This window comes from Oncorhynchus masou, unplaced genomic scaffold (assembly GCF_036934945.1).
Source record: "Oncorhynchus masou masou isolate Uvic2021 unplaced genomic scaffold, UVic_Omas_1.1 unplaced_scaffold_594, whole genome shotgun sequence".
Lineage (NCBI taxonomy): Eukaryota > Metazoa > Chordata > Actinopteri > Salmoniformes > Salmonidae > Oncorhynchus > Oncorhynchus masou.
Window position 1 is genome coordinate 193,803 of NW_027012364.1, and position 15,368 is coordinate 209,170.

At 49.5% G+C, this 15,368-nt stretch overlaps 2 protein-coding genes across 2 annotated transcripts in view; one reads left to right on the plus strand and one right to left on the minus strand.

Annotated features, from left to right (window-relative positions):
* Positions 1-4,484: 4,484 nt before the first annotated feature.
* Positions 4,485-13,645, minus strand: LOC135536321 (zinc finger and BTB domain-containing protein 5-like). The gene is made up of 5 exons (XM_064962679.1): positions 13,310-13,645; positions 11,814-11,843; positions 11,385-11,567; positions 10,276-11,130; positions 4,485-5,630 (listed from the first exon to the last, which is right to left on the minus strand). Exons 2-5 carry the CDS (start codon positions 11,838-11,840, stop codon positions 4,521-4,523), a joined length of 2,175 nt encoding a protein of 724 aa, XP_064818751.1. The 5' UTR covers positions 11,841-11,843; positions 13,310-13,645; the 3' UTR covers positions 4,485-4,520.
* A 297-nt stretch (positions 13,646-13,942) lies between these two features.
* Positions 13,943-15,368, plus strand: part of LOC135536322 (DNA-directed RNA polymerase I subunit RPA49-like) — a 28,979-nt gene continuing 27,553 nt past the window's right edge. The window contains exons 1-2 of the mRNA XM_064962680.1: positions 13,943-14,047; positions 14,410-14,513. Of these exons, the coding sequence (XP_064818752.1) occupies positions 13,984-14,047; positions 14,410-14,513 (168 nt within the window). The 5' untranslated portion in view covers positions 13,943-13,983. The remainder of the gene's footprint in view (positions 14,048-14,409; positions 14,514-15,368) is intronic.

Genomic DNA, 15,368 nt, shown 5'->3' on the forward strand with positions numbered 1-15,368 from the left:
CAGACCAGAGAATCTGAGAGTCCTTCAAGTGCCTTTAATTCCTTTGACCTCATGGATTGGTTTTTGCTCTGTCAACTGTGGGACCTTATATAGACAGGTGTGTGCCTTTCCAAATCATGTCCGTTCAATTGAATTTACCACAGGTGAACTCCAATCAAGTTGTAGAAACATCTCAAGGATGATCAATGGAAACAGGATGCACCTGAGCTCAATTTGGAGTCTCATAGCAAAGGGTCTGAATACTTACGTAAATAAGGGATTAAAAATAAAAATCAGAAATAAATACATTTGCTAACATTTTTCAAAAACCTGTTTTTGCTTCGTCACTGTGGGGTATTGTGATGTCACTATGGGGTATTGTGATGTCACTATGGGGTATTGTGTGTAGATTGATGAGGATTTTTTTATTTATTTAATCCATTTTCGCATATGGCTGTAATGAAACAAAGTGCGTAAAACATCAAGGGGTTTGAATACTTTCCACATGCCCTGTATATAGTGAACTACTACCCTATGGGCCCTGGTCAAGAGTAGTGCACTATATAGGGAATAGGGTGTTTCATTCAAAAAGGTGCACCAACGAAAAGGCAACTCCATAGAAAAAAAATGGTCCCAGATCTGTTTGTAAAGAACCATAACAGGAAGTGGTCCACTCTAAGCCTGATCCCAGATCTGTTTGTAAAGAACCATAACAGGAAGTGGTCCCCCTCTAAGCCTGGTCCCAGATCTGTTTGTAAAGAACCATAACAGGAAGTGGTCCCCCTCTTAGCCTGGTCCCAGATCTGTTTGTAAAGAACCATAACAGGAAGTGGTCCCCCTCTTAGCCTGGTCCCAGATCTGTTTGTAAAGAACCATAACAGGAAGTGGTCCCCCTCTTAGCCTGATCCCAGATCTGTTTGTAAAGAACCAAAACAGGAAGTGGTCAACTCTAAGCCTGGTCCCAGATCTGTTTGTAAGGCTAAGAGTCCACCCTCTCTCCTTCACATCCCTGTTCTCCTCTCTAAGCCAAGCTCCAGGTTTAGCATTGCACAATTCCCCTTAATTCTCAGGTTTTCCAGAAATCCCAACCTCGAAGATTACCGTAATCAGAGGTGAATAAGCAGGACATCCTGAGTTTTGTAACTCTGGCCAGGTTTCAGCTTCAGGACAGTTCTGAATCTCTCTAGTCAGGTTTCAGCTTCAGGACAGTTCTGAATCTCTCTAGTCAGGTTTCAGCTTCAGGACAGTTCTGAATCTCCCTGGCCAGGTTTCAGCTTCAGGACAGGTTTCAGCTTCAGGACCGTTCTGAATCTCTCTGGTCAGGTTTCAGCTTCAGGACCGTTCTGAATCTCTCTAGTCAGGTTTCAGCTTCAGGACCGTTCTGAATCTCCCTATCCAGGTTTCAGCTTCAGGACCGTTCTGAATCTCTCTATCCAGGTTTCAGCTTCAGGACCGGTTTCAGCTTCAGGACAGTTCTGAATCTCCCTGGCCAGGTTTCAGCTTCAGGGCCGTTCTGAATCTCTCTAGCCAGGTTTCAGCTTCAGGACAGGTTTCAGCTTCAGGACAGTTCTGAATCTCTCTAGTCAGGTTTCAGCTTCAGGACAGTTCTGAATCTCTCTAGCCAGGTTTCAGCTTCAGGACAGGTTTCAGCTTCAGGACAGTTCTGAATCTCCCTAGCCAGGTTTCAGCTTCAGGACCGTTCTGAATCTCTCTAGTCAGGTTTCAGCTTCAGGAATCTCTCTAGTCAGGTTTCAGCTTCAGGACAGTTCTGAATCTCCCTGGTCAGGTTTCAGCTTCAGGACAGGTTTCAGCTTCAGGACAGTTCTGAATCTCTCTAGTCAGGTTTCAGCTTCAGGACAGGTTTCAGCTTCAGGACAGTTCTGAATCTCTCTAGTCAGGTTTCAGCTTCAGGACAGGTTTCAGCTTCAGGACAGGTTTCAGCTTCAGGACCGTTCTGAATCTCTCTAGTCAGGTTTCAGCTTCAGGACCGTTCTGAATCTCCCTGGTCAGGTTTCAGCTTCAGGACTGTTCTGAATCTCTCTAGTCAGGTTTCAGCTTCAGGACAGTTCTGAATCTCCCTGGCCAGGTTTCAGCTTCAGGACAGTTCTGAATCTCCCTGGCCAGGTTTCAGCTTCAGGACCGTTCTGAATCTCCCTGGCCAGGTTTCAGCTTCAGGACCGTTCTGAATCTCTCTAGTCAGGTTTCAGCTTCAGGACAGTTCTGAATCTCCCTGGTCAGGTTTCAGCTTCAGGACAGGTTTCAGCTTCAGGGCCGTTCTGAATCTCCCTAGTCAGGTTTCAGCTTCAGGACAGTTCTGAATCTCCCTAGCCAGGTTTCAGCTTCAGGACAGGTTTCAGCTTCAGGGCCGTTCTGAATCTCCCTAGTCAGGTTTCAGCTTCAGGACAGTTCTGAATCTCTCTAGCCAGGTTTCAGCTTCAGGGCCGTTCTGAATCTCCCTGGTCAGGTTTCAGCTTCAGGACAGTTCTGAATCTCTCTAGCCAGGTTTCAGCTTCAGGACAGTTCTGAATCTCCCTAGCCAGGTTTCAGCTTCAGGACCGTTCTGAATCTCTCTAGTCAGGTTTCAGCTTCAGGACAGTTCTGAATCTCCCTGGCCAGGTTTCAGCTTCATTACAGTTCTGAATCTCTCTAGCCAGGTTTCAGCTACAGGACAGTTCTGAATCTCTCTAGCCAGGTTTCAGCTTCAGGACCGTTCTGAATCTCCCTGGTCAGGTTTCAGCTTCAGGACAGGTTTCAGCTTCAGGACAGTTCTGAATCTCTCTAGTCAGGTTTCAGCTTCAGGACAGTTCTGAATCTCCCTGGCCAGGTTTCAGCTTCATTACAGTTCTGAATCTCTCTAGCCAGGTTTCAGCTACAGGACAGTTCTGAATCTCTCTAGCCAGGTTTCAGCTTCAGGACAGTTCTGAATCTGAAGTCCTGTTTCAGAAACGTTCCCGAACATGGTTCCAATAGGAACACAACAGGGTTCCATGAGGAAATTGGAAGTTCACCCCTCCTAAAGAGACTCCATTTTCTAAAGCGATCGCCTCTATCAAATTGTTCTGTTTGGCTCAGTTGGTAGAACATGGCACTTGTAACACCAGGGTTGCGGGTTGGATTCCCGCTGGGAACACCCATAGATTCTACACGCTACTGTAAGTGTTTGTTTCTAGCTTTGAGGCTATTAACCCTTATATCTAATTAGCATAATAATAATTTAAAAAAAATCCTCATACAAATCTGTCCGTTTATAAGCTTGAGATATCTGTTGTTTCGTCTTAATCCACCGCATCCTCCGATGTCACACTTCTGCATCTGCAGTGAAAGAGATCGAGCGTTTGTTTGTTTCCCGAGCGTCTTGGGACCCAACAACGTCTCGGGACCCAACAACGTCTCGGGACCAACAACGTCTCGGGACCAACAAGCGTCTTGGGACCCAACAACGTCTTGTGACCCAACAACGTCTTGTGACCCAACAACGTCTTGGGACCCAACAACGTCTTGGGACCCAACAACGTCTTGGGACCCAACAACGTCTTGGGACCCAACAACGTCTTGGGACCCAACAACGTCTTGGGACCCAACAACGTCTTGGGACCCAACAACGTCTTGGGACCAAACAACGTCTTGGGACCCAACAACGTCTTGGGACCCCGTCTGAAGTCGGGCAAAAGCAGATCTGCCAACTTCTGTCTGTCGCGTCCCAACAGTTTGGCTTTGACACTAATTTGTGGAGGTGAGAGACTTTCACGAACGACTATACAATCCTCCAAACAGAATTCATGGTAAAACCAAAGCCCAGAAGTTCTCCCCTACAGACTATATGATCCTCCAACCAGAATTAATGGAAAAACCCAAAACTTCCGGTAAGTTTCCCAGGAATTTCCCAATCCAACTCAACCTACCAGGCCAGCCTACAGACAGGTCGTAAGGCATGTTGCCGTTCTGCCAGCGTAGGCAGGTGGGAGTGTTTGTACAGGCTGAAACGCTTGACTCGTTAGCATTTAGCTAGCATCCACTATGGGAATCCCCATAGTGTTAGCATACCGCTAATTTGGCTATTTACATTTTTTTTTTTTTTCATTAATTCGCAATAATACCGTATAGCTCCGGTATGGCACAACGATGATATAAAGGGTATTAAAATCTGGATACCCCCCCTCCCCCTCCCCTCCGACAGTGACAGACACCTACCGAAGAATCTACATCAGTGTGTCGGCCATGTTGTGTTCTGCCCTCCCCCCTCCCCTCGGCCATGTTGCTGTTCTGCCCTCCCCCCTCCCCTCGGCCATGTTGCTGTTCTGCCCTCCCCCCTCCCCTCCGACAGTGATCACATCTATCACCTAGCCAACCATCTACATCAGTGCGTCGGCCATGTTGCTGTTCTGCCCTCCCCCCTCCCCTCGGCCATGTTGCTGTTCTGCCCTCCCCCTCCCCTCCGACAGTGATCACATCTATCATATACATCAGTGTGTCGGCCATGTTGCTGTTCTGCCCTCCCCCTCCCCTCCGACAGTGATCACGTCCATCACCTAGCCAACCATCTACATCAGTGCGTCGGCCATGTTGCTGTTCTGCCAACGCAGACACGTCGTCTTGGAGTGTTTGTACAGGTGAGACGACTGGCTGAAGCGTTTGCCGCACTTGAGGCAGGCGTACGGTTTCTCCCCGGTGTGGACTCTGATGTGTTTCTTACAGTCGGTCAGAGTGAGGAAAGTCTTACAGCAGATTCGACAGGCGTACTTCCTGGCTCCTTCCACCACCAGGACGTTGTGTTCGGACAGGGCCTTCTTACACTTGGAGAGGACGTCGGCAGAGGCACGGGTCAGCTGGGGGCGAGGGTGTGGGGCGGACGAGGACGAGGTAGGCGGGCCTGACTCGTAACCCCCCGAACCGTTCAGAAGCAGGGGTCCCCCTTCCCCCAGACTGGAGGACGACAGGGCGTCTTGGAGAACGACCCCAGTTCCTCCTCCTCCTGCTCCGCCCACGTTGTCGTTTTTAGGTGCGATGCGTCGGCACCCAGGGAAACCCAGGGAGCTCCCTCGAGAGGCGCGGGCCAGGGAGTGCAGACCCAGGCTGGAGCGCTGGAAGTCCAGAGAAAATGGATCCGGGAACCCTCCCCTGGGGTTTCCCAGTCTGTCATGCTGGGGACGCAGGAAGAGCGAATCGGCGTCTGTAGAGAATCCCCCGAGGTGCAGGTGGTTGGCCGACCCGGGACGGAGCATCGAGGCGGAGTTATTGGTTCCAGAGTGTTCCGGGCTCAGCAGGAAGCGATGTGCCGCTGTCATCGCCTCGCCGGTCGTCGTGTTGAGGAGATCGTCGTCCCCGGCATCGACCCCCGACACCCCGCTTCCGAAGACCTTGGCGCCGAGGAAGCTAGAAATCCTAAAACCAGACTTCCCATCAAGATGGTTACTACAGCCAAAACCACCGCCAATCCCACTGCTAAGACCTCCTTTGAGCAGGAGCTGGGAACCGGGTTGGAGAAGCTGATGGTCAGAGGAGGAGAGACTACGCTCGCTGCTCTGTGGGCTCAGTTCTACCTTCTCCTCCTCCTCCTCCCCTCCTCTTCCAGGTCCCAGCTGGTCGCTACCCTGGATGGTGATGTCATCAGCTGGCTCTGGGGAGCTCAGAGGCTCACACTTGACCACCACCTGAGAGGAGAAGAGAGAGGAGGGGAGGAGAGAGAAGAAGATACAGGAGGAGAAGATAGGAGAGGAGGAGAGATGAGAGGAGGACAGGAGAGGAGTAGAGGAGAGGAGGACAGGAGAGGAGTAGAGGAGAGGAGAGGAGAGGAGAGAGGAGAGGACAGGAGAGGAGGAGATGAGAGAGGAGGGGAGAGGAGGAGAGGAGGAGAGAGAAGAGAGGAGGACAGGAGGAGTGAGGAAAGGAGAGAGGAGAGGATGGGAGAGGAGAGAGAAGGACAGGAGGAGATGAAAAGGGGAGAAGAGAGGAGAGAGGAAAGATAGAGAAGATAGGGGAGGAGAGAGACAGACATGAAGGAGGACAACAGGATATAACCCATTACTTTATCCAAGGTTGGGTTTAAACCCTTTATTTAACCAAAGGAAAAATATCAATTAATACTAGACAGTTGTTTCATACATTGCTAACTCTTTAAATTGGTAGGTATTCGTCCCAAATGACACCCTATAACGTGAGCAATGAGCCCTGGTCTAAAGTAGTGCACTATGGGTCCTGGTCAACAGTAGTGTACTATGGGTCCTGGTCAACAGTAGTCCACTATGGGTCCTGGTCAACAGTAGTCCACTATGGGTCCTGGTCAACAGTAGTCCACTATGGGTCCTGGTCAACAGTAGTGTACTATGGGTCCTGGTCAACAGTAGTCCACTATGGGTCCTGGTCAACAGTAGTCCACTATGGGTCCTGGTCAACAGTAGTCCACTATGGGTCCTGGTCAACAGTAGTCCACTATGGGTCCTGGTCAACAGTAGAGCACTATGGGTCCTGGTCAACAGTAGAGCTCTATGGGTCCTGGTCAACAGTAGAGCTCTATGGGTCCTGGTCAACAGTAGAGCTCTATGGGTCCTGGTCAACAGTAGTGCACTATGGGTCCTGGTCAACAGTACAGCACTATGGGTCCTGGTCAACAGTAGTGCACTATGGGTCCTGGTCAACAGTAGTCCACTATGGGTCCTGGTCAACAGTAGTCCACTATGGGTCCTGGTCAACAGTAGTCCACTATGGGTCCTGGTCAACAGTAGTCCACTATGGGTCCTGGTCAACAGTAGTCCACTATGGGTCCTGGTCAACAGTAGAGCACTATGGGTCCTGGTCAACAGTAGAGCACTATGGGTCCTGGTCAACAGTAGAGCTCTATGGGTCCTGGTCAACAGTAGAGCTCTATGGGTCCTGGTCAACAGTAGTGCACTATGGGTCCTGGTCAACAGTACAGCACTATGGGTCCTGGTCAACAGTAGAGCACTATGGGTCCTGGTCAACAGTAGTGCACTATGGGTCCTGGTCAACAGTAGTCCACTATGGGTCCTGGTCAACAGTAGTCCACTATGGGTCCTGGTCAACAGTAGTCCACTATGGGTCCTGGTCAACAGTAGAGCACTATGGGTCCTGGTCAACAGTAGTGCACTATGGGTCCTGGTCAACAGTAGAGCACTATGGGTCCTGGTCAACAGCATGGCTCAATGGGTCCTGGTCAACAGTAGTGCACTATGGGTCCTGGTCAACAGTAGTGCACTATGGGTCCTGGTCAACAGTAGAGCACTATGGGTCCTGGTCAACAGTAGAGCACTATGGGTCCTGGTCAACAGTAGAGCACTATGGATCCTGGTCAACAGTAGAGCACTATGGGTCCTGGTCAACAGTAGAGCACTATGGGTCCTGGTCAACAGCATGGCTCAATGGGTCCTGGTCAACAGTAGTGCACTATGGGTCCTGGTCAACAGTAGAGCACTATGGGTCCTGGTCAACAGTAGTGCACTATGGGTCCTGGTCAACAGTAGTCCACTATGGGTCCTGGTCAACAGTAGTGCACTATGGGTCCTGGTCAACAGTAGTGCTCTATGGGTCCTGGTCAACAATAGTGCACTATGGGACCTGGTCAACAGTAGTCCACTATGGGTCCTGGTCTAAAGTAGTGCACTATGGGTCCTGGTCAACAGTAGAGCACTATGGGTCCTGGTCAACAGTAGTGCACTATGGGTCCTGGTCAACAGTAGTCCACTATGGGTCCTGGTCAACAGTAGTGCACTATGGGTCCTGGTCAACAGTAGAGCACTATGGGTCCTGGTCAACAGTAGTGCACTATAGGTCCTGGTCAACAGTAGTGCACTATGGGTCCTGGTCAACAGTAGTGCCCTATGGGTCCTGGTCAACAGTAGAGCCCTATGGGTCCTGGTCAACAGTAGTCCACTATGGGTCCTGGTCAACAGTAGTGCACTATGGGTCCTGGTCAACAGTAGTGCACTATGGGTCCTGGTCAACAGTAGTGCACTATGGGTCCTGGTCAACAGTAGTGCACTATGGGTCCTGGTCAACAGTAGTCCACTATGGGTCCTGGTCAACAGTAGAGCACTATGGGTCCTGGTCAACAGTAGTGCACTATGGGTCCTGGTCAACAGTAGTCCACTATGGGTCCTGGTCAACAGTAGAGCACTATGGGTCCTGGTCAACAGTAGTGCACTATGGGTCCTGGTCAACAGTAGTTCACTATGGGTCCTGGTCAACAGTAGAGCACTATGGGTCCTGGTCAACAGTGGTGTACTATGGGTCCTGGTCAACAGTAGTCCACTATGGGTCCTGGTCAACAGTAGTGCACTATGGGTCCTGGTCAACAGTAGAGCACTATGGGTCCTGGTCAACAGTAGTCCACTATGGGTCCTGGTCAACAGTAGTCCACTATGGGTCCTGGTCAACAGTAGTGCACTATGGGTCCTGGTCAACAGTAGTGCACTATGGGTCCTGGTCAACAGTAGTGCACTATGGGTCCTGGTCAACAGTAGTGCACTATGGGTCCTGGTCAACAGTAGTCCACTATGGGTCCTGGTCAACAGTAGAGCACTATGGGGCCTGGTCAACAGTAGAGCCTATGGGTCCTGGTCAACAGTAGTGCACTATGGGTCCTGGTCAACAGTAGTGCACTATGGGTCCTGGTCAACAGTAGTGCACTATGGGTCCTGGTCAACAGTAGAGCCCTATGGGTCCTGGTCAACAGTAGTCCACTATGGGTCCTGGTCAACAGTAGTGCACTATGGGTCCTGGTCAACAGTAGTGCACTATGGGTTCTGGTCAACAGTAGTGCACTATGGGTCCTGGTCAACAGTAGTCCACTATGGGTCCTGGTCAACAGTAGAGCACTATGGGTCCTGGTCAACAGTAGTGCACTATGGGTCCTGGTCAACAGTAGTCCACTATGGGTCCTGGTCAACAGTAGTCCACTATGGGTCCTGGTCAACAGTAGTGCACTATGGGTCCTGGTCAACAGTAGTCCACTATGGGTCCTGGTCAACAGTAGAGCACTATGGGTCCTGGTCAACAGTGGTGTACTATGGGTCCTGGTCAACAGTAGTCCACTATGGGTCCTGGTCAACAGTAGTGCACTATGGGTCCTGGTCAACAGTAGAGCACTATGGGTCCTGGTCAACAGTAGTCCACTATGGGTCCTGGTCAACAGTAGTCCACTATGGGTCCTGGTCAACAGTAGAGCACTATGGGTCCTGGTCAACAGTAGTGCACTATGGGTCCTGGTCAACAGTAGTGCACTATGGGTCCTGGTCAACAGTAGTGCACTATGGGTCCTGGTCAACAGTAGTCCACTATGGGTCCTGGTCAACAGTAGAGCCTATGGGTCCTGGTCAACAGTAGTGCACTATGGGTCCTGGTCAACAGTAGTGCACTATGGGTCCTGGTCAACAGTAGTGCACTATGGGTCCTGGTCAACAGTAGTGCACTATGGGTCCTGGTCAACAGTAGTGCACTATGGGTCCTGGTCAACAGTAGTCCACTATGGGTCCTGGTCAACAGTAGTGCACTATGGGGCCTGGTCAACAGTAGTGCACTATGGGGCCTGGTCAACAGTAGAGCCTATGGGTCCTGGTCAACAGTAGTGCACTATGGGTCCTGGTCAACAGTAGTGCACTATAGGTCCTGGTCAACAGTAGAGCACTATGGGTCCTGGTCAACAGTAGTGCACTATGGGTCCTGGTCAACAGTAGTGCACTATGGGTCCTGGTCAACAGTAGTCCACTATGGGTCCTGGTCAACAGTAGTGCACTATGGGGCCTGGTCAACAGTAGTGCACTATGGGGCCTGGTCAACAGTAGTCCACTATGGGCCCTGGTCAACAGTAGTGCACTATGGGTCCTGGTCAACAGTAGTGCACTATGGGTCCTGGTCAACAGTAGTGCACTATGGGTCCTGGTCAACAGTAGAGCCTATGGGTCCTGGTCAACAGTAGTGCACTATGGGTCCTGGTCAACAGTAGTGCACTATAGGTCCTGGTCAACAGTAGAGCACTATGGGTCCTGGTCAACAGTAGTGCACTATGGGTCCTGGTCAACAGTAGTGCACTATGGGTCCTGGTCAACAGTAGAGCACTATGGGTCCTGGTCAACAGTAGTGCACTATGGGTCCTGGTCAACAGTAGTCCACTATGGGTCCTGGTCAACAGTAGTCCACTATGGGTCCTGGTCAACAGTAGAGCACTATGGGTCCTGGTCAACAGTAGTCCACTATGGGTCCTGGTCAACAGTAGTGCACTATAGAGGGAATAAGGGGATATTTGGGATGCAAATGAAGTATTTCCTGTTAAAATGTCATTACCTGTCCCTGTTGCTCCCGTACTTCCTCCTCCTCCTCTTCCTCCGTTATCTTCACCTCCACCCCATCACCATGGTGACTCTCCCCATCCAGAGACTCCTTCCCCACACCCCCCTCCCCCGCCATCCCATGCTCCTCCCCTTCGCAGCGTCCGCCGTCCGATTGGCTGGGCATCTGGGAGTCATCCTGGGACACGCCCCCTACTAGGCCGGTGATCGCCGCGTCCAGTTTGGCCTCCTCCCCCGTCTTGTGGGAGTCGGGGGAGAGTAGTCCCACTTCCTCATCCCCGTGGGTTCCGGAGGGGCGGGGCCTCTGCCTGGGCATGTCCTCAGATAGGCTAAAGCTCAGGGAGGGCTTTCTCTTGTGGAAGCGTCGAATGGGGAAGGAAGCTTTGTGCTCCACTACACCACTAATGCTAACACCATCGCTACCACCACCTAGCCCGTCCTCCTCCACCCCGCCCAGGGCAGAGCTCACCAAGCTTAGACCCAGCTGCTGCAGCAGGAACGACCGCTGGAGCCTGGACGTAGCAGCGTTAGCCACTAGGTTAGCGTTAGCCTCTTGGTTAGCGTTAGCGGCTAGGTTAGCGTTAGCGGCTAACTCGGCGGCTGCCTGCTGCTGCCTAAGTCTCTGCTGTTCTGCGTGGGTGTGTTGGCCACGCTGTGTGGCCCGGTGGTCTGCCGGCGGGGACATGGGCATGGTGCGGGTGGTCAGGTAGTGCTTACAGGCCTTGACTACGGCGTTCAGGTGGAGGTGAGAGGCAGCCAGCAGCACGTCCATCACGTTGCTCTCTCCTAGCATCAGGGTGGAGGTGTACATCATGTCCACCAGGGCAGCAAACGCCTCCGCTGTCACCACCTGCAGTAACACATCATCATCATCACCTGTTGTAGACTCATCATCATCACCATCACCACCTGTTGTAGACTCATCCTCATCATCATCACCACCTGTTGTAGACTCATCATCACCACCTGTTGTAGACTCATCATCATCATCATCACCTGTTGTAGACTCATCATCATCACCACCACCACTTGCAGTAACACACATCATCACCACCTGCAGTAATACACACACCATCACCCCTGTTATAAAGTCATCATCCTCACCTCGCTGTCCAGTTGTATCATGTTCATGCTGGCGTCTCCCTGGGCGACGGTGAACAGGGCTCTGAAGTGAGTGCTGCAAGCCGCCAGCACCGAGCGGTGGGCCTTAAAATGGCGGCTGCCCACCACAATGACACAGTCACACAGCTGGCTGTGGACGCGCTGGTAGTTCAGCTGCTGGAAGACCTATAACAACAATATGAATCACGTGTGGCTCAGACGCTAGCTAGAGCACGGCTCGTGGGTTCGATTCCCGCTACGGCCACGCGTACATGTGAAAATGTAGGAACGCGCAACTTTAAGTCGCTTCAGATAAAGGCGTCTGCCAAATGGTCGAGTCTTATATTATATTATTATGAAAATAATACACTTTATTGTTAAAGCATTTTCTTTTTCATTTACTGACAGAAATCATAAAGTCGTTTGCATTACCTGGTTGAAGTGGCCCGGGAAGTCCATGACCTGCAGGGAAGGAGGGGGAGAAGAGGAGAGGAGAGAGGGGGGAGAGAAGGGGAAGGAGGGGAGAAGAGGGAGAGGGGGGAGAGAATGGGAAGGAGGGGGAGAGAATGGGAAGGAGGGAGAAGGGGGGAGAAGAGGGAGAGGGGAGAGAAGGGGAGAAGAGGGAGAGGGGGAGAGAAGGGGAAGGAGGGGGAGAGAATGGGAAGGAGGGAGAAGAGGGAGAGGGGAGAGAAGGGGAAGGAGGGGAGAAGGGGGAGAGAAGGGGGGAAGGTAGCAGGGAGAGGGGGAGAAAAAGGGGGAGGAAAGGGAGAGGGTAGGAGGGAGAAGGGGGAGAGAAAGGGAAGGAGGGAGGGAGGAAGGAAAGGGAGAGGGTACGAGAGAGAAGGGGAAGGAAGAGAAGGGGAAGGAAGAGAAGGGAGGGAGGGAGGAAAGGGGGAGGGAGGGAGGAAAGGGGGAGAGAAAAACAGAAAAAATCTGTTGTGTAATAAATGTGAGGAAAATTAAGTCCTCTTGAGGTAATCTTCCTGACAAAACCTTTGATTAAAAAGTTAGTTTTAAATTGACTGTCAGTGGAGGGGACATTATAGTAGACTGTGTTCAATGCTTTGAATATTACATGCCGTAGAAGGGCAGTAGCTACACTAGCTATCACAATTAATTAGTTGAATGTATTAACACATAGATAATAGATGCCTTGTTGAAGCTATTGCATAGGCTAGTTCACGGTAAAGTGAAAGTGGGGAACTAGTAACGATATTGAAGAGAATATGTTAAAAATGTGTGAAATGAAAGCCAGTATGCGAAGACGTTAGTCAAAGTACTAGCAAGGAAACTGTTCAGTTTGTTGACGTCTAGACAGCTATCTAACTAAATAACTAGTGATATCTTTTAGCCAAGCCGATCAGAGAGACTCTTCCCCTCCCCAGTCTGGTGAATAACATCATTGCTAAGCTACGCTAAGCTAACTAGCAAGTCAGCAACTGGATATTCAGTTATCTAGCTAGTTAGCTACTTGCTAACTTTTGAGAAAGGCTGTGTTAAAAGAAATAACAGTGTAACACACAGCGATTTGCTAGCATGACCGATATTTTTTTTGTTTTGTTTATAATAACAACCAAGGAGAACAACAAACAACATCCGCTCATCGAAGTATAATTATTCTGTTTGCTCGCTTAGGTGGTACGGCTACAACGGCTAATGGCTAATGCTAACTACCTATTATTATTAGCTAATGCTAACTACCTATTATTATTAGCTAATGCTAACTACCTATTATTATTAGCTAATGCTAACTACCTAGATAGATTTGCTTAACGTTATTAACAGCTGTCAAGTTTCATCCCCTGGAAAGCAAAAATGCAACATTGATATAACAAGAATAAAACAAATAAACATGATGATATAATACAACAACAACAAAAACATTCTAAACAGTCTAAGCTAGCTTGCTAATGTTAGCCGCCGGTTACCTTGTTTGTTTTGTCGGTGCTCCTCCACGGGTCAGGGTGGACGGACGGGGTTCATCAAGTCTACTAGACCGGACAGAAGGAGGACTACCGACGGCTAGACGGCTCTTCATGGACCGCTATAACGCTTCTCCGGGTGCTCGCAGTCACATAGTCAATATGTGGAAACCCGTTGTCCGACTAGGTTAAAACCCCCTCCAAAAAAGGACACAGACAACAACACAGCTAAATAGCTATGACTCCATGTTGTTATTTTGAACGAATCTAAATTTAGTTTTTCTTAACCCAAAGAGGGTCTTCTCAGGGAGGGGGTGCGGTGGCTGGAGGTTGATGGTTGATGTTTTTCCTCTTCTCCCCCCCCCAAAAGGACACAGACAACAACACAGCTAAATAGCTACGACTCCATTTAGTTACTTTGAAATAATCTAAATTTAGGTTTTGTTTACCCCCCCAAAACAGGGTCTTCTCAGGGAGGGGGTGCGGTGGCTGGAGGTTGATGTATTTCTCCTCATCCCAGACTCTGTAGGTGGCGCTACACTCCTATCAGCGCACCGTGTTAACGAGTTGCAGTACCACTCCTCGCCATCGGGCGTCGCTGTGGGTTTGTTTTGTGTGTGGAGGAGGGTGAATATATTTCCGTTTTTTTTTTTTTTGAGGTCCGTTGACTGACAACAAACATGGATGCCAACTGCACATTGGTTTGCTGTGAAGAGGAGAGAGAAGACGATAAAGCTGCTATTGGTAAATATGACTATTTATGTTACGGACTAATTATTCATTTTAAATACAAGATTGCAATTTTAAGCGTCTCCAAGGATTGACAACACGTAAATCCACCCAGTTCCGTAGTACACGTGGGTGCTCTCATGTTAACGCAGTGACGTTAAATGCATAATAACTTCGGAATTTTGTCATTGAAGTCCTTTATCTACTTCCCAAGAGTCAAATTAACAAATGCATACCATAGTTTTTTATGTTTCTGAGCTTTGTGGTGAGCATAGAGGGCACTATGGTATTGAAGGCAGAGCTGTGGTCGATAAACAGCATCCTCACACATATACACATTCATGTCAATCATCAATTCCCCTCTTTCTCCTCAACAGTTCAGTTCTCTAACGGCATCCTGAGGAACACACAGCAGCTGGACTTCAGCTTCTATAAGAACGTGGACCAGACCAACCCGAGGAAGAAGAACCGACGCATGCTGGTGAGATCAATACGCCTGGTGTAGGGTGGCGTTGCCTCTAGAACGCTGATCTGAGATCCGTTTTGGGTCCGTACCCAGGAGCAAAACACTAAGTTGATAAATATGATAAATAAATAAATAAAATTTTAAATATTGAGTTTAAAATATTAGACATTTTTGGTAAAACAACATTCCATCCTCTTCTCTCTGACACAGTTTCCTTCCTGTGTTTTTAAGGCTACTTCTCTCTGACACGGTCTCCTTCCTGTGTTTTTTTTAAGGCTACTTCTCTCTGACACGGTCTCCTTCCTGTGTGTTTTTACGGCTACTTCTCTCTGACAGTCTCCTTCCTGTGTTTTTTAAGGCTACTTCTCTCTGACACGGTCTCCTTCCTGTGTTTTTTTAAGGCTACTTCTCTCTGACACTGTCTCCTTCCTGTGTTTTTTAAGGCTACTTCTCTCTGACACGGTCTCCTTCCTGTGTGTGTTTTAAGGCTACTTCTCTCTGACACTGTCTCCTTCCTGTGTTTATAATTCTACTTCTCTCTGACACGGTCTCCTTCCTGTGTGTTTTTAAGGCTACTTCTCTCTGACACAGTCTCCTTCCTGTGTTTTTTAAGGCTACTTCTCTCTGACACGGTCTCCTTCCTGTGTTTATAATTCTACTTCTCTCTGACACGGTCTCCTTCCTGTGTGTTTTTAAGGCTACATCTCTCTGACACAGTCTCCTTCCTGTGTTTTTTAAGGCTACTTCTCTCTGACACGGTCTCCTTCCTGTGTTTATAATTCTACTTCTCTCTGACACGGTCTCCTTCCTGTGTTTATAATTCTACTTCTCTCTGACACGGTCTCCTTCCTGTGTTTTTTTAAGACTACT